Source organism: Cyprinus carpio, chromosome A3, assembly GCF_018340385.1.
Source record: "Cyprinus carpio isolate SPL01 chromosome A3, ASM1834038v1, whole genome shotgun sequence".
NCBI classification, from domain to species: Eukaryota; Metazoa; Chordata; class Actinopteri; order Cypriniformes; family Cyprinidae; genus Cyprinus; species Cyprinus carpio.
In genome coordinates, this window is record NC_056574.1 from 940,237 (window position 1) to 960,292 (window position 20,056).

The 20,056-nt window shown below is 41.3% G+C and overlaps 1 protein-coding gene and 1 pseudogene across 1 annotated transcript; one reads left to right on the forward strand and one right to left on the reverse strand.

Annotated features, from left to right (window-relative positions):
* Positions 1–424: 424 nt before the first annotated feature.
* Positions 425–1,809, reverse strand: LOC109078282 (uracil nucleotide/cysteinyl leukotriene receptor-like). The gene has a single exon (XM_019093587.2). It carries the CDS (start codon positions 1,622–1,624, stop codon positions 701–703), a length of 924 nt encoding a protein of 307 aa, XP_018949132.1. The 5' UTR covers positions 1,625–1,809; the 3' UTR covers positions 425–700.
* A 3,420-nt stretch (positions 1,810–5,229) lies between these two features.
* On the forward strand, positions 5,230–8,554 carry LOC109074295 (annotated as a pseudogene).
* Positions 8,555–20,056: the final 11,502 nt, after the last annotated feature.

A 20,056-nucleotide genomic window follows, 5' to 3' on the forward strand; every position in this document is an offset into this window, starting at 1 on the left:
AAGGGAGAAAACGAGATATTAAAGAAAATGAAGAAATGGAAAAGGAAAGTGAAGGTGCTGATCAAGAGAGAACCTTTAATTATGTTACATGGCCTGAGCCTAAGGATTAAGACATCTTTATGTGATGACTAAACACATAATAGGGTTGTCCGGCCCTGGTGTCAAACCAGAAAAGCCAGGGTACATACACAGAAACTGCCAGAATGGTGCATACTCGCAAACATTGTTCAAAATTCAAAATGTTTATGTATTTATTCACAAATAAATGTTATCATATACTTAATTTTTAACATTTAAAACAAGCAACTTTTACTTTCATACATATGCAAGCAGCTGTTTTGAACAGACTGCAGGATAATTTAGAATTTACAGACATAAATTAATAAAGGGCCAATGAGTCTGATGTGACATTATTAATGCACTTAATTAAATGAAAAACTAACCCACTGTAAGTAAATATGCTTAAAACAACACAGCACAAAATATGCTCTTGTCAGCATGTTGGTACTCACATTTTACAAGTAATTCTCCTACATCGAACATGCTTAAGCATAAAACAGCTGCAGATTCCTGTCAGAATGAGTGACAATCTGATCACATTGATACACACTGTTTAGAATAAACACAAGTCACAAATGTACATTATTATGTGCATGCAGTAGTTCTGTTCCATCAAATGAAACAGTCCAATAACAGCCGCTCACTGACTGACGGTGTAAACGGCATCATCAGCACATTCAGTGTTTTTAGAGCAGCAGCGCAGGGTTTTGGGCAGCTTCTCCCGTGACAGATACAGAACTGGCTGGACGCTGCTGCTGATGTCCATGAAGCCAAAGGCGATGTAGTGGATATAACAGTGGAAGACATCTGGAGAGAAATACTCTCGAAAGGGAAAGAGAGCCACTGGCGGGAAGTAGTTAAACACAATGATGGCCAAGATGATGAGGACCATTTTAAAGGCTTTTTTCTTGACTGGATGTCTCTCATCTCGACCTGGAGCCGACTGTCTCAGAGCCCAGAGAATGGAGATGTTACAAAATAGCATGAATGCGAATGCTGTCAGGATCATGACTGTGAACACTTTCTCAAAGTTAGGGATGTTTCCCACACACTTCGCTGCAGCATAGACCAAAGTGATGAACCAGACGACGCCAGCACAGACAGAGCGATGCCGCTTGTCTCTGAGTTTGATGAAGGTGATGGGATGGAGGACGGCCATATATCTGTCCAGACAGATGCAGGACAGGAAAAGCGGTGACGAGTCTTTGATGCCGTAGAAGAAGTGCAGGACGTACCAGGTGCTGCTGGTGGTCAGATAGACGAAGCTGGCCAGCTCCAGCGGAGGAATGAGGCAGAAGAACGTGTCCAGCATGGCCAAGTGGACGATGAAGATGTCTGAGGTAGACGAGTCACCCTTATTCTTACGAATGAGCCACAGAACCATGATGTTGGTTGGGATGCCCAGGAACGTGTTGATGAACTGCAGCACCAAATAAAAGATGAGGACAGCGGGCATATCTGCGCAGCTGTCAAACACGGTCTTCTCTGCCAGTGAGATGTTCAGAGGCCGCTGGCTGATGAGCAGAGAGGAGTTGATGAATCTGAAGAGCTGTAGGATTGCCATCGTCCTCTTCTTGTGCTGAGACCAACAGCGGAAACACACAAACAGTGATCAATTGCAACCAAACTGAAAAATTCTTTCACAAAGATTTTATAATGGAAGCTAATACATATTGAAATAAAGCACGCATCTGCATCAACATCAACATCATGTCATGCTCTCTCATAATGCAAAAACAGGCTTTCTAAATTTCTTTTTGAAGAATATTCACTTTCTATACTAATTAAAAAAAATGTTCCTTAGTCAAATCTTTAAGTTTTTGCCATCTACAGCAGTGCATTTTAGCAGAAATGTACCGTTTTTTTTTTTTTTTTAACTGATTTCAGAAGAATATCTTTGTTTGAAATATGGAATAATATTTAAAGGACAAAAATCCTTTTAACTCAATTTAAAAAGTATAATAATGATGCACAAAATATGAACATTATAACAAGATATAAAACACAGCCTTATGACTTTAAATTGAGTCTTGTTTATACTGAGTATATACACTGTAAATATATGAGTTTGTGGTATAAACTAGTAAGTTTTGTCAAGTTTATAGCACTTTATACATTACAGATTGTCTCAAAGCAGCTTCACAGAAATAAACAACATCAGAGAGTTCATATTCAGAATCATATTAAATATCATTACGATTTAAATATTAACTGTAAAGCACCTCTACAGAACAATATAGTTTCATTAAGTTGGATTATTCAGCAGCCTCAGTCTAAAGTTTCAGTACAGGTCAACTGTCTTATAAACTGCTGAAAAGTTCATCTGCATTCAGATTTACTAACAGAATAAATGACACAACTGATGTTTATAAGCAGCATCTCTTACCTTTCACGAGTTACTGTGGTCTCAGAGATGCTCTTCAGCCGCAAGAGCTTGTATGATGTTTGTTGTGGGAATGACGGCTCATTTTAAACTGAAAGCACAGACTACACACTCACTCCCATGATTCAAAACCACAGAGTTTCAGGAGCCAATCAGAGCCAAGCATTCAGGAGACTAAAGGCTAATATGGAAATGTATGGTCTAAACGGTTCTCTTACAGAAGAAACATTTGCATATTATTGATTTTATAGAAAAGATAATGTAAGGCTGGAGTCGGACCGTCTGGACTGAGGGACAATAGCAAGCATCAAAGAAATTGAAAAAGCACGCTCTGAAGAATTGCAAAAGCTAAGAGCACAGGTCGAGGCATTTACATTTGAAAGATAAGGTTGGGCAAGACAGAGTCAGGTGATGTCAAGAAAAATCGAAGGATTTCAAAAGAAACTCCAAACCGGCAATAATTATATATCAGCTCTTGAAGAATGCTGTAACAATGCAGGGTTCCCAGTGACTGTGGTTAAGCAAGCAGCACTGGATGAAACTTTTGATCCTGAGGTAAACAGTGATAGTGAAGATGATGATGTTGCCGCGTTAGAGAGTCAAACACGGGGAGAAACTCGTAACCGAGATCCCGTTCAGAGAAACGGTGAACAAAATCAGCGAAGTCCGATTAAAACCAGAGCAAAGTCCTGCAAAAAACCTTCCAAATCAGTTAGAGTTGCTGTACTCAAAACCATGACAAATGCAAACGACGAAATAACCACGATTAGCCGCCCGTTAACATGTGAAGACTGTACAACACACAAACAGATCGTGGGAATGATGCCCAGAAAAGGGCCATTCCAACCATATTGGGAAACACTGATGTTACAAGCCACAGTGTATGAATTAGAAACTAGAGATGTATGGCAAATTGCACTCTTAACCATTCCTGAAGAACTCCGATCTAAATGAACCCCTCAAATTAAATCTGGAGACATAATCAAGCAAAACAATAACGAAACTGACAAGATTACATACGAACGATTAAAACAGGAATTGTTAGATGTGAGGGGTCCAACGAACGCGGATTGGAGCAGGATACTAGAAATTAAGCAGGGAAGCAATGAGCCGTTTGAAACATACGCTTGAACGTCTGTGGACGACATACAAAGAATATTCCGGTCTAGAAAATGCAAGCCGTGATCATGAACCATTATTACAACTCATAAAGAACAATGCTGGCACTCCAGTCCAAAATGCATTGTTAAACGGAGCAGATTCAGCCGAAAACACGTTCAGAGCGATTGTAGATTGGGGTTCAAGGATAGAAAACAGAAGGAAATCAAAGCCCCACACTATTGCATCTGCACAGTGGTTAACAGAAGGGAATTTTCCTAAAATCAATGGGTCTGAAAAGCATGTCCACAAAAGCATGCAGCACCATAATAGCGCAGAGTCATATACCAGAATGCATGGTGTAAAGAAAGTATTAGAGAGTCATAAAAAAATCCTCAAACTTAAGGAGAACACAGCAAACAAACCTGTGGCAAAGATAGCAGGTTTTGTTCTTCCTGTCAGAAAACAGGCCATACAGAGGAAAAATGCTGGTCACTGGGAAGGGGTAGACCTCCACCTTATTTTCTGAAACGTAGGATATCACTTTCTAAAGGCAAAGATCAGGGGTTTACATGTAACAAGTCTTCCTCAAGTAAAACTCTTAGTGAGTTAACGGCATTGTTCATGCAAGGCCTCCAGCTATTGACTTCACTTGCTAGTGGGTTAGCAGCTTAATAGCAATGAATTTAATATGGAAACATCTAAATTTCAATAATCCTGTTTGTATTTTCAAATGTATAATTGTGCTAAACATTGTGCGCATAGAACACACATTATAGTTGTTTGTGCTACTAAATGTACACATTTAGTTGAGTTTATTCTTTAAAAAACACATGACTGGTTTACTGTAAGTGTGTGAAACACTTAGGTTTAAGGTTGTAGATGCTACATGCATACTAGACAAAGTGTCTTGTGTAAAATTGGAATAACTTTAATACTGGAATTGCATAGCAATTTCAAGTTGCAGGTGTGTCTATCCATGTTGAATTTGTTTGTCTCCTGAGTGGTACACTCTGCTATCTTACATATAGCTGCAGTCAAGCCATGCATAGGAACATAGAATTGCCATGTGGCCACAGTGTGATTCACAATTGTCTTAATGAAAATGCTCTCCTCACATATCAGCAACAACTGGGGTCTCTAATGCTCATGGCACAGCAGACTGTGAAGGCTCGACTGCAAAGGGAAGCATCAGGTTGACCACTGCGATTCTTTGGAGGACAGATACCAGGAAGGTGCCTGGTCCCATCTGCATCAAGCCAAGACAGCAGAATTGTTACATTACCTGAAATGTGGGAAATGAATGTGTAGACACTTGAAGGGGCCATTCACACCTCACAGGAGAGCATTACTACACAAATATCTATATGGCCTCCCGGATTAGAACCGGAACAAAATTTTTGCAACACAGATTGCTATAGATTAGACTCCATTCATCTCCCAGACATGAGCACAGAACACACACCTCCACCATTGCATAATAACCTCATATAGACTATCCAGTCTGTACACTACACACAGAAGACAATGATGGCTTAGATTACAAATGTGGTACTCCACTAAAGATCTATTGTCCATTTTCACATTGACAGAACCACATAGCCTCACACACACAGGACAACAAAATTAATCCCATGCTAAATATATGTGTGTGTGTGTGTGTGTGTGTGTGTGTGTGTCTGCAAACTCATGGAACAACACTGTAACACACATTTGCACGTCTAGTCACGGATGGATGGTGTAAATTTTGAACACAAGCCTTTAAAATTTAAACTATTGAATCTTTCGGATTGTTATTAGGGTGGTTGACAAGCCAGAGGGCCCCTGGTTTCCCAACACATCACTAATAAAAAAAAAAATAAATAAAAAAAAAACCTTATCAAAATTATTAAATGTGAAGTGACTGCACTTCTTTTCTATCAACCAATCATAAAATGTACAATTTTACCAAACCATCAACTGTGACTTAGCCTGTATATCAGATATCCAGTGACACAAACACACACATACACACACATACACACACACCTGTTACAAGGAATTCAGAATCTCCATTCTAGAAAAATTCTAAATCATGATCTAAGTCACTTTTTAGAAACCCTAGATCTACATAAGTGGCTTGCATTGGAAGATTTCTGAATGAACAATGTGATTATTATATATACCTTCATAATTGTGATTGGATTTTTATTATTATTATCATATGTTTTATTGATGCATACCATTTTTATAAATATGTTACACAGACTTTTTGCTACTTTTCATTTAATCCACCCAGACCAAGTTTATCCAAATTCCACTCTCTATTGGCATGGTAGTAAAAGATCAGGTAATTAAATGGGACCACCTCACTAGATATATGACTTTGAAGGGTACTGTTTACCAGTCGCACTTGTTGTCATGAAACTCACAATTATGTTATTTGTACATGTAACACAATACAAACTTTCTCTCCCAATGATACTAAACTCATAGATGTTCAATCATTACATGGCCATTCAAATGCTGTTCAACTGTCTCATACACAGTGGTGCATCATCAGTGAGATGAATCCTTTTACATATGGAGGACTGACCTGCCCTGCTAATCACTCATTTTGCTTGAAAGTGACAGAGGACTTTTCTATGGGCCAGATCAACATCCTTGGAAGGACGCCACAGGACGCAGAGGTCTCCCAATGGTGGGACGACACCTTCTATGAACACGGGACACAAACATTGGTCAAGATGATGGACTTAGTACAGAAAGTCATCCTTCAAACTGAATACCACCTCTCTCAAGTGCAAGTGGAGACAAACTTGTTGCGAAAGACTGCACAGATTCTGTTTAGCTCATTTACTCGGTCGACTCAGACTGGATACACTTGGTGGGACTGGATGCTTCGAGGATGTGCTATTGGAAGCACACTCATCTTCTCCTTCACGCTCTTCCAATGTTGCTATTTCAGACACCTCATCGGATCGATAAAGTCGTCCACCAACGCTATCCTGACTCTCAGTCCCCTACAACTACCCACCTTGCAAAGACTGAAGTGACACCGCCAGAACCTTTGTGAATGGCCAATGGTGCCAAAGGGGGAAAAACTGTAAGGCTGGTGTCAGAAAGACCATTTCAGGAACTTGGAACTAAAGTTCAATACATGTTTCCTAGAGGGACGTTTATTACTGTTACCTGCAAATGAAGACCAGCTATCTGTCTGTGTTTATGCTGCTGCTATGTTTTCTGTAATGTGTTCATATAATACAAGTAAGTCCGAACAATATTGTATCCAATTATTATATGTTATGCATGCTATTGCTATTTCTGATGTTTATACTGTTCGCGGTGTCCTGTTTGATCGGTTATTTGCGGCCGCGATTTGCCGTGATTGTTTTGCTGAGTCATATATAATGTCAGCTATATGTAGCCGTCACGAACGTATTTACTTATATAATTACGTATACAAGCGGGCATTACTCAGTCCCTTATTGTGTTGTTGTTGACCATATTGTCACTTTGAGTACAGACATTTCTGTTAAATATATTTGGGTTATAAATGTATATTTGCTGATAAATACTAGTGGTGCTATGCCATTATATTATGTCAGTAGATGTTATAGGCAATTTAAACATTTGTTAATAGTGAGTAATTTGTAATCATTTCCTTTTTTTCTTTGTAGAACACATCTAATTTCATACCAGAGGCATATGCAGATGCATATGGAGTAAAATAAATGTCTCAATCTAAAGACTTCTCCTGCTCTCCTGATTCTCTGACCGGAATCTGGTCCATACTTGGCCGCCTCAACCAGTTGTAATTCAAATGTAGTAAGGTTTACTACATTAGTTTGGTCCTTCGAGCCGGATTAAGAGCAACATCAAACCAGTATGGACCCAACAGTAAGTGACACAGAGACAATGGAAAGACCTCGCCGCAGGACAAATCTTCCGCCTCACCTGGATGATTATGAGGTTGGCTACCGGCCCGCAGAGGACCATCCTCCTAAAGTTTCTACCCCCTGTCCCAGTCAACGTAGAAGCAGCTCGAGGAAAACGTCCCACAGCAGTACCAGCTCTCATTCCAGGACCAGTAGGCATTCCATTACCTCCACTGGCGTTTATCTTCCACCAGAACTCTCTAATGTCCAGACTGCTGTTTTGGAGGAGAAGATAAAGCAGAGACAGTTTGACAGTCTCCGGCAGCAGGTACAGGAGGACTCACTCGCTGACATGGAATATCAGCGGCTGCAGACACAAGCAAAGAAGCTCAGTGCATTCAGGAAGAGGCTCTCGCAGCTAAGGAGGCTTTGTCCAAGCATCTAGAGAGACAGCGCAAGCTGCAACAAGCAGAGACCGAACTCGAGGTAGCAAACCTTGTATCTACCATGCTTATTAAAGACTCTTGTTCAGCCACTCCTATGCATCCAGGCTCACCAGCCAGCCCTTTGCCTCCACCTCAAACCAATCAGAGTAGTCCAGCCATGAGTCCACAGTCTCACTTGTTGTCTCAGCAGCCCTTTACTCAGTCACCAGCCGTGACATCATCTGTACAGCCTTCCTCAGGTGATCAGATAATGCTGGAAGACACATCACAGCTGTCACTCAGGCCACAGGCTGACATTACCTACCACTGAATCCGTGAGTGTTTTTTTCCCTAAAGCACTCCATTTGCCACAAGCAGTTTCGTCACCAGTCTCTACAGTATCTCAGGCTGCCGCTATAACTGCGCCATTACACACAGTGATGTCAGCATCATATGTGGTACCTCAGCCCTCCTCATTAGCCACAGTTAAGTCCACTGCTGCGCACTCCATGAATATGAGCATGCCGTCTGTGCCACAGCTGTCTACAAGTCCATATGTGATACGTCAATCATTGAACCCTCCAGTGAGCACACATGCATATCATCTGCAACCTCCAGTTACTAGCCAGCAGGCATCAGCTATGCCACCTAATGCTAGCTTTGCTCAGCCACCCTCATTCCTGCACCTTCCCCACACACATTCTGCATACCCTGGTACAGAGCTACTATATGCCTCAGGCTTATGGCATCCCACAACCTAAGCTACCAGTGTTTGAAAGTGGTAATGAGAGTGACTTTGCACTGTTAAAATTGGCATTGGACAATTTGTTAAGTAATCACAGCTATCTCAGTGAGCAATACAAATACCACGTCCTGTTAAGCCATTTGAAGCTTCCCAGTGCTCAGCAGCTAGCTAAAGCCTACATGTATCATTCGCATCCATACTCAGCTGCGCTGCAGGCACTTCAGGATAAGTATGGGCAGCCAAGACAACTTGTGCAGTCAGAGCTGGGTGCCATTATGAACAGTCCACCACTTAGACTGGGCGATGCTAATGCCTTTGACTCCTTTGCCTTGTCAGTGCAATCATTGGTAGGCATGTTGAGGACTCTTGAAGGTCAGAATGGTTTCGAGCTCATGTGTGGCTCTCATGTGGATCATCTGCTCAGCAAGTTGCCACCTGCCTATCGTGATAGCTTTGTTGAATACTGCCTTTTAAAGGGTATTCTCCAGACAGGCACAGACAAAACCTATACACTCCCCGATCTGGCTTCGTGGTTAGAGATTAAGTCCCAGGCGAAACATATTTCCACCCGAGCTGCAGCCTTGTTTCAGAGCGACTCACCCAAGTCCTATGGTAAACCTACAACATCTTCTCGTCCAAAGGAGCGATTTACACCGGTTCTGTTGACCAGTGAGAGGGGCACGAAAGGTCCTGATACTGCAGCACAGAAATCTAGCTCAAAGCCGAAGCCCAGGCCATATTGTCCTCATTGTGATAGCAGGGATCATTACCTCAATGCCTGTGACCAGTTTAAGAAACTAACTACAGCTCAAATTATCACTTGGATTAAAGAGGGAAAACGTTGCTGGAGGTGTGGCCGAACTCATGTAGTGAAGGTCTGCAACCTCAAGCGTACATGTGGTGTTTGTAAAGAGTTACATCTTACAGTTCTGCATGATTCTGTTGATGATACTTCCAGAGCTGTTCTCATGGTCAGTTTGCCACCAACTAGGATTTACCTTGATCGTCCTAACCATTCACCCAAGGTCATGCTGAAAGTGGTTAAAGTCCTTCTACACAATGGTCAGCAAACCATGGAAACTCACGCAGTTCTTGATGACGGGTCAGAGAGAACATTAGTGCTTCAGCCAGAAGTGCAGCAGCTTATCCCTCTGGAGTCTAAGGGTATTTTGGGGCCTGGAGAAGTTTTGTCATGCCCTGACATTTGTGCTTTTTTCAGTTTCTTATAAATAACCAAATGGCTAAAGTCTAATCTCATTGTAATCAGCACAAACTGGGTTATAATAATATGTGAGCAACATGTATGTACATGATTGTGTTTTTGAGAAAAAAAATGTTATGCGTGGTTGGTGAAAAACTAAAAATGTTAAATCACTTGAATAAGGCAATAAAACACATACAGAAAATTTGTTCCCGGAACTTTTGAGAACTGGAGCTTGTAGCCTAGAATTTTTTTTTCTAAATGATGTGAAAATCATCTTGTTTACTCACTTACAGAAAACAATATATTGATTTAAATTTTCTAAGACACTTTTTGTTGGTAAAAGTCATATGCGAATAAGGGCGTCAACTATCATGAATTCACACCTGAGAAGACAAAGGCCTGCATAATGAGCTGCATAATGAGCCATTCAGTCAGCTGTGTCACTGAGAGGGATGAGTTACAAGAAAGAATGTGAGGACAAAATAAATGTATATAATTTTATGTTTGTAGTTTATTTAGTTTTTATTTTTAATATTCACTTGTGAGTGCAGTTAAACAGTTTATTAGGAACAATCAAAGTTGACTTTCAAACTGAATTTTTTGCATCATTACTCCGGTCACACAATCCTTCAGAAATCCTTTTAACAATCTTATTTTCTACAAAAAAACATTTATTGTTATTATTATCATTATTATCATTATTATTATTAATGTTGAAAATAGCTGAGAATATTTTTTTCAGGTTTTTTAGGGGGGATAAATTGAAAGAACAGTATTGTTTATTACATTTGTTACAGTTACATTTATTGTTACATTTATATTATTTACATCAAGCTTTTGAATGGTATAGTAGTGTATATTGTTATTGAAACTTCATAATATTTCACTTGATTATACATTTAGTCAGGAATTATAGTTTGGAAAAAGTCTTTGGAAAAAGTCTAACTAGTAAAATGTTTACACGTTATGTGAAAACGTGAAAAACGGACATCGCGTTGTTTTCATATGGATTACTTTATCACAGAATATTTGTTTTCGGTAGCGCTTGTTTAGTGTAAAAGTAGACATGTCAGCCTTTCTATAGATATCTCTCTCATGTCTCTGTGTTGAGTATTCACTGAGTTACAGTTCATTTTAATGACGCGTTTGTAACTGAAGATAAGCGCAGACAAAGGCTGCAGACAGCACTCCTGGTTTGTTATCTTTATTTTATAAGTGCACAAAGTTTTGTTGTTATTATGTCTGTATACAAAAAAGTAGACCCTTTACAGATTCGATTGATGTATTTCTCTTATCTGTACGATCAAAACTGAAAGTGTAATTTAAGTTCTTTTCGGGGTTATCAGGAGAAAATACCCCAAAACGCGTATACGCGTTAATCGACTTCAGAGGGTTAAATTATCTGGTACCCCTGAATTGCTCCCCTTGCAGACAATTCACCAGTGTCACACTAAACTTGCAGGGTCATCTGTATCTTTTGAGGTGTCTTCATTATCCAAGCTTAAGAGGAAGTTTGCTATACACAATGCATTCACTGCTATGGGTCTGTGTCTAGCAGAACACAACTACCCAGTGGCTGCCCTCCAGAAGGCCTATCGACATCTGCAGGACCTGCCACTGCCTCCTATGGACAGAGTGAAACCACTGCTTCTTATTGGGTCTGACATGCCGCTTCTCCTGACACCTGTTCAGCCCATATGCAAAGGCCCGGTAGGGGGACCCATTGCAGTTCATACACAACTTGGATGGTCTCTCCAAGGCCCGATGAGTCCCGTGGCAGCCCTCAAGGGGAAATCAGCAGTGCCTCCACATTATGACAGTTCCAACCCGTGATGACCTGATTCATCATGTGGAAAGACTCTGGCAAGTTGACACCCTCCCATACAATACTAAGATGATTACCAGGTCCAAAAAGGACAAAGAGGCTTACACCTTGCTACAAAATGCCAATATCAGAGTGACGGTGGACCATGTACAACGATATGCTACCCCATTGCTGAGAAAAGCCCCTCTGAGCTTACTCCATGCAGATAAAATGGCGGTTCTCCCCCAGGACAAATCAATACTGCGTTTCCTTTGGAGAGACATGTACAGGGAAGTAGAACCTGAGATATATGAGTGGCAAGTGCTTCCATTTGGCACTACATGCAGCCCCTATTGTGCCATCCATGCCCTTCAACAACATGTCCAGGGGCACAAAGATGATATGGCTGACTTAGTTGATATTGTGGAACATTCATTCTATGTCGACAACTGCCTTCACAGTGTACCAACGACAAGTGAGGCTAAAGAGATAGTGGATGGGCTGCGCCAGATCCTTTCCGAAGGGGGCTTCGAGATTAGACAGTGGGCATGTAATGTGCCATCTGTAACCCAACACCTACCTCCAGAGGCCAGGTCTGCAAACAGTGAGCGCTGGTTAACACAAAGCAGCACGGATCTTCAGGAACTCACTGTTGGTCTGCAGTGGGATTGCATCAATGACACTCTGGGGTACAACTTACGTTCTGTAAAGACTGCTGAGCCTACCATGAGGAATATATATAAAACTTTGGCAAGACAGTATGACCCTTTGGGCTTCATTATCCCATTCACGACCAGGGCCAAAGTTATTATTCAAGACCTCTGGAAGCACAATCTTGGTTGGGACGACCCCATAGAGCCGTTACATTTGAGAGAAAGTTGGCTCACCTGGGTAGGAGAGCTCCCAACACTTACCAAGCTGCAGTTTCCTCGAGCATACACCACAGCCTCTGACAACCCATTGGCCATCCGAGAACTTCATGTCTTTAGTGATGCGTCGGAAAGGGCCTACGGTTCAGTGGCATACCTACGCACCACAGATGATCAAGGACAGGTTATTCTTACCTTTGTCTTGGCCAGGTCTAGAGTAGCACCTCGTAAATGCCTGTCAATACCTCGTTTGGAGCTGTGTGCTGCCCTTACCGGCGCCCAGTTGGGCAAAGTGATCCAAACTGAGTTGACCATACCTGTCCACAAAGTCACTTTCTAGTCTGACTCTACCACTGTGTTGTACTGGTTGACATCTGAATAATGCCGCTACAAGGTTGTAGGGACACGTGTGGCAGAGATACAGACTTTAACAGAGATGTCTGAATGGAGGTATGTGGATTCAAGTCACAACCCAGCTGACCACATCACATGAGGTCTTAAACTGACCGAGTTAACAGGCCCTCATCAGTGGAGCTCAGGTCCAGCCTTCCTGAATCAGTCACCTGACCAATGGCCGTCAATGCCCAAAACTGAAGGAGAGCCTGACTGCAATGAATTAAAGAAATCTGCCTTTATTGGAGCTGTTTCATTACTTAGACGTTTTCTTCCAGATCCAAGCCAATTCCACACATGGCAAGAGCTCGTCCAGGCCACTGTTAGATCCCTGCATGGGGCGGCTACCACCAACACTGACCATTCTACAGAGGCTTCTGAATATATTGAAGCTGAAAAGCTACTTCTGGCACAGGCTCAAATGGACTCCTTTCCTACTGAGGTTAGACATTTAAAGGTCGGACACCCTGTTCCTCAAACCAGTCGCTTAGGCTCACTTCCTCCTGAATATGATAATGCCACTGGTCTCATTAGAGCGGGCGGACAGCTACGGCATGCTAGTGACCTCGACTCAGAGGCCACACACCCAATTGTATTAGACCCTAGCCATCATATCACTAAGCTGTTAATTAAGGAGACAGATCAACGACTCCTTCACCCTGGCTCAGAAAGGGTTCTGTCAGAACTGCGCCGCCAGTACTGGATACTTCGAGGCCGAGAAGCAGTTCGTAAACATCAGCACTGCTGTCGAGACTGTCAGTTCTGGCGCGCCAAACCTCAAACCCCACGTCTGGCAGATCTACCCCCCTGCAGATTAAATCTGTATAAGCCACCTTTCTATTCTACTGGCGTTGACTGCTTTGGCCCATTCACAGTCAAAATTGGGCGCCGTCAAGAGAAAAGGTGGGGGATTATTTACAAATGCTTAACGACACGTTGTGTGCACCTGGATCTGTTGGAGCATATGGACAGTGACGCTTTTCTGCTCTCCAAGCGCCGCTTCATAGCCCGACGCGGCAAGCCTATGGAGCTGTTGTGCGACAATGGCACCAACTTCATTGGAGGTGATCGGGAGTTACGGGAATCCTTTGAAGCCATGTCACCAAAGCTACAGGAACAGCTGGCGGAGCAGAAAATTCGGTTAATAAAATCAGTTAAGGCAGCACTCCGTGTGGTCCTCAGAGAGCAGTCGGTGCTGGAACCAGTGCTGCAGACCCTTCTGGTAGAAGTTGAAAGCATCCTGAACTCCAAGCCACTCGGCTACGTATCTTCTGATATTGCGGATGTGGACCCTGTGACTCCAAATCTACTACTAATGGGTCGTTGAGATGCCTTGCCACCTCAGGTCTTGTATGACTCTAACAACCTGCTTGGAAAACGAAGATAGAGACATAGCCAGGTGCTGGCTGATTGTTTCTGGGCTGCCTTTATTCGCCGATACCTCCCAGACAGTAGGGAGGTGATGGGTGGACGACCAAGGGCAGGGAACTGACAGTAGGGCAAGTAGTACTTGTAGCAGATCCACAACTACCACGCTCACTCTGGCCTGTAGGAACCATAACAGCGACCTTACCTGGGGCTGATGGTAGAATTCGTATCGTCAGAGTCCAGGTTAAAGACAAAACTTACACTCGTCCGGTTGTGCGATTAATCCCTCTTCCTCATCTTGAGGATAATGACATAAGCACCCCTGATAGACTTTCTTAGAGTGTTCAATTATCTATTTATTACTTATCGTTTATTACTGTTACCTGCCAGTGAAGACCAGCTATCTGTCTGTGTTTATGCTGCTGCTATGTTTTCTGTAATGTGTTCATATAATTAAAAGTAAATCTGAACAATATTGTATCCAATAATTATATGTTATGCATGCTATTGCTATTTCTGATGTTTATACTGTTCGCGGTGTCCTGTTTGATCGGTTATTTGCGGCCGCGATTGTTTTGCTGAGTCATATATAATGTCAACTATATGTAGCCGTCACGAACGTATTTACTTATATAATTACGTATACAAGCGGGCATTACTCAGTCCCTTATTGTGTTGTTGTTGACCATATTGTCACTTTGAGTACAGACATTTCTGTTAAATATATTTGGGTTATAAATGTATATTTGCTGATAAATACTAGTGGTGCTATGCCATTTTATTATGTCAGTAGATGTTATAGGCAATTTAAACATTTGTTAATAGTGAGTAATTTGTAATCATTTCCTTTTTTTCTTTGTAGAACACATCTAATTTCATACTAGAGGCATATGCAGATGCATATGGAGTAAAATAAATGTCTCAATCTAAAGACTTCTCCTGCTCTCCTGATTCTCTGACCGGAATCTGGTCCATACTTGGCCGCCTCAACCAGTTGTAATTCAAATGTAGTAAGGTTTACTACAGCTGGAGTCAAACCGTCTGGACTGAGGGACGACTTCTCCCTAAGAGAACAAAGGATTTTCCTGATAATTAACATTTGAACACTCTCTTGAACACCCTCCTGCATAAGTAACAGTGCCATCAGAGATGCACCATGCCTAGCAGTTCACACCTCACCATCACACTCCCTCCTCACACTATGATCCCCATCCTTTTTCCCTCACCTGAAACTCACTCTAAATCTATGCAATGTTTTGTGTATACAACAAGTGACTATATATGTTTGGTATCATTTGAAATGTCTCAGTGTGCCTGGTACAATGATCTCAACCTTACAAAAGTAGACTAAAAGATAATACAGATCCTAAGAGTCAAGAGATATTTTGATTACTGTAATGGGAGTGCCCTTTTCCAGGGTCTTCTATGTAAATTACCTTCTGTTCCTTTTGAGGTGTGAACTACACTGGTCTGGGACCTGACTTAATCAAATTCCAATTGTTAGTTTCTGTCTTCATCTCGGGGGATGTTTGTCTTGGTCTGAGGTATTTAAAGGATTGTAGCAAAAGGATCAGGGCGATTCTGTAGCCAGAAAGCCCGTAGTGTGGTGTGTGTCTCTTCACTTCATACTATGTATTTCACTAGAAGTCAGGTATGCATCTTTCACTCTTAGATTCATCTTTGAGAATTTGATGTCTTGTATTGATTTGATATCTTTGAATTGGGTATGTAATTGGCAGAATACATATTTACCTGACTGATAATAAATTGTTACATTTGATTTTATTCTGTTTTACTCTGTAATTATTGACTCTAGTAGATTGTTGTATCCTTGTTAGAGACATGAGCACCTGAATGAACAAGTACAATAATATTAAAGAATAAATAGAATAATCAAATGTGAGAATAATAATAATTAGAGACAGACAAACAACCAATTTGCCTTTCAACCTAAATTCGAGGTCATACTAAAATGGAGTCAGATTAGATACCAAAATGGAGTCAGATTAGATCATTAAATGGAGTCAGATTTGAGTTTAACCTAAATTGAATAACTCTACGCGCTAAAAAGACTGAACACGCAGGAAACCTTCAGCCAGCACCGGATACCTTCCTTGGACCGTGTGCGTGGACCTTACAATAACATGCTAACATCTTAACATATTTACTGGCTTTGTGAAGAATGAGTAAATGAATGGCGGGCTTTGTTCAGAAAATGTAGAACCATGATGAACATGCCAATGAGCTCTTCTGACTTTGTATAAGAAATAAAATAAATCACATTATTTTTGGCAATTATCAATCCCACAATCAAATGAGGAATATATGCAATACTGTGTAAGGCATGTTAGAAGTTTCACCAAAAACTGTTTTAGACATTATTTTTATTTATTTATTTGCTTCTGTGCACCAATACAATATGGGTGTCATGTGATCTGACCGTCATTCAGTCCATATGAGATCACATGAAGAGACAGAAAAACACTAACTTCTAAACTATTGAACTGTGACAAATTGCTGTTATCAATTAACTCCAGTAAATTAATATTTGATGTTTCCTTGCATTTAAAACAGCTTTTGTCCTAGATAGACTTACACAGTTAAATTATATTTTCCCTTAAAATAACTTAAAACCAAAAAGTACACAATACACTACCTAACAAATCTTATATAAAAGAGAAAATAAATAACTCTGCATTTGCATAAGTGAAATGTTAATTGAAGCAGAAGAAACAACGTCACAAGAACAGAATGTCAAGAATAAATGACTTGTTTTAATAATGGAAAAGCATCAAGATTGTTGTGGATTACATATGCAGAAGAAAGGGGATGGTTGAGATAATTAAATCAGCAGTATGAGGAAATTCATTACATCACGTAAAAACACAGCTACGGCAAATATAAAGCCTCTAATGACATTAGTGCTCTTCAACTTCATTGATTGTTCTCCAGTAGAGTCTCTTAACAATAAATTTTCCAAAGCACCATTGCTTAGCATCGGTCCTTGCAGATTGAGGATAAAACACTGCATTCTTTCCAGAGAATGTTGCCTTATCAGCTCAATGAAAACAGCTACTGTACACTTGCAGTCATCGTCTGATAATGTTATTTAAACGGGGCCATTGAACTTAAGGTTTACTTATATGAACATGAACACAAACATTCAGCTCCTGTAAACTCAATAGATTATTTATTCTGTGATAACTGTAGTAGATGTCCCAAAACGGGACCTATACAGTCATCTCCAAAAGTTTTGGCAGTGACATAAATTTTGAGTTTTGCAAAGTTTGCTGCTTCAGTTATTTGTTGATTATTTTTCCACATGTTTCTATGGTATACTGAAAAACAATGATAAGTATATCATAAGTTTTAAAGGCTTTTATTGGCAAAATAAATATAATGAGTCAGTATTTACAGTGTTGACCCTTGTTCTTCATAACCTCTGCAGTTTGTTCTGGTATGCTGGTTATTAGCTTCTGGGCCAAATACTGACTGATGGCTGACCGACACAATGAAAATCATCAGTGTAACATCCTGACTGATACTGTATGTCCTAAAAGTGACACCGTAGCCCTCGGGCAAATCTCGCATCCCGCGAGATTAGAGAAAGCACACAGTGAAGAAAGCTCTGTGTCGGTTCCAGTTATTACATCCGTAATATAGTTTAGCCAGTGAACAAACATTACATGGTGTCAGAGTAGAGGCTAGTACTCACGTCCTGAGAGAAACATGGATAGTTTCGGCGTCCCAGCACCCAAGATGGATTGGGAATCGGCTAACTTGCCAGAAGCATGGCGGCGTTTCAAGCAGCACGCGGAGCTAATATTCTCCGGACCTCTACGGGAGAAACGCGAACAGGATAAATGCAGCTATCTCCTCCTATGGATCGGGGAAAAAGGGCGCGACATTTTTAACACATGGACACTAACAGACGAAGACACGACGAAACTACAAACTGTAAAGGTTTTAATGAAAACACTGATCTTAACGGGACAACAGAATCCTTTTATTCTCGTCTTCAGCCGTGAACTCAGCATGTGCCGAACTACTTCTTGGAACAACAACGTAATCACGTTTCTCTTAAAGCAACACACACATTACATCTCCCCTTTTCAGTTTTTTTTTTTCTTCTGAACAGCCTTAAATATTTCTCGTTAGTATTATGAAATTTTCAACATCATTAAACAAAACAAAACTTATTTTCTAATTTTGCTTATTCCAACCACATTGAATGAGAATTGTTTCTAATCTCTATTAAACAAAATATGACTAGCATATATTCCTTCTTTCTTCTTCCCCTTTTTCACAAATCTAATCTATTCACTGGTTTGCTTATTCTGCCAGATCTAGTCATCAGGGGTTCAGTTTTTGTGTTTGGGGCCTGAGACAAAGTTTTCCCAGTGTTCAAAGTAGACTCAGGCTGCTGTTCATATGATTGTTCTTTTTGGACCAGAGTTTGAGTTCCTCCAGCTGAATCAGGGATGAGCTGCAAGTGACGACGGTTACGCCGCAGAGTAGTCCCTTGATGTGTCTCAATAGTGAAAGATCGAGGAGTTGTACTCATGCCTGTGACCACATCAGCTGTTCCCCAGGACTTTTGATGGTCTAACTTAGTGAGTACGGCATCGCCAGTCCTCAGCAATGGTAAGGGTTTAGCTCCATGGTGACGATTAAAGTAGAAAGCTTGCTTTTGCTTTTCCATGGAGTCTTTTTCTCTTTACATCTTTCAGATTTGGGCCACCGAGGCTGAAGATTTGTCTCAAGCATTGGAAGTGTCGTTTTAATCTTTCTGCCCATAAGTAGTTCAGCCGGGCTAACACCTGTAGAGATGCAAGGTGTTGCCCTGTAGCTCATCAGAGCCAGAAGAGGATCTTTCTGTTGCAAAATTCTCTTTGCAATCTGCACTGCCCTCTCTGCATGTCCATTTCCTTGAGCGTGGTGTGGACTAGATGTGATGTGCAGAAAGTCAAATTCTTTTGCAAATTCCTGGAACTCACTGCTCACAAACTGCCGACCGTTGTCTGAAACTATTTCGTCAGGGCAGCCAAACCTGGCAAAAAGTGCTTTCAGTTTTAACACTACTTCTGAGGTGGTAGTTGTTGGCATGTGAAAAATCTCAAGAAATCGAGAGAAATAGTCAGACACAACCAGATAAGCGTGCTTTGTTGTGCTCACACAGATCAATAGCTAGCCTTTTCCAAGGCCTGTCTGGAAGGGGTGTTGAGATGAGGGGCTCCTTTTGCTGTGTCTGTTTCATCTCTAGGCATATCTGACAGGACTGAACCTTTTGTTTGATTTCAGATGAAATGCCTGGCCACCACACAGATGTACTGGCCCGCTCCCTACACTTCGTCAGACCTTGATGCCCATCATGTATTCTGTTTAGAATATCGGCTCTCAAGACATCTGGAATTAACATACGGCTTCCTCTTGTCAGTATTCCGTTGTGCTCAGACAGCTCATTCTTGAAAGGGAAAAAACTGTCGAACTGCCACTGGAATGTTGTCAACATAATCTGGCCATCCTGACTGGATATACTTCCGAACAATTTGCAAGTTGTTGTCGGCCATTGTAGCAGCCTGAATGGCTTCAAGTTTTGGAGGGCTTGCGGGCAGGCCTTCAGCAACAGCAGCAATGTAACACCCCACATCAGAGTGTGTGTTGAGGTCCTTTTCCTTATATGTTAACGGGCTCCGTGATAGTGCATCAGCCACCAACAAAGTTTTCCCTGGAGCATATTCAGCAGTCAGTTTAAATCTCATCAGCCTCATAAGTAGCCTCTGACATCGCAGCGGAACATTGTCCAAGTCCTTCTTATTCATAAGAGGTACTAATGGTTTGTGATCTGTC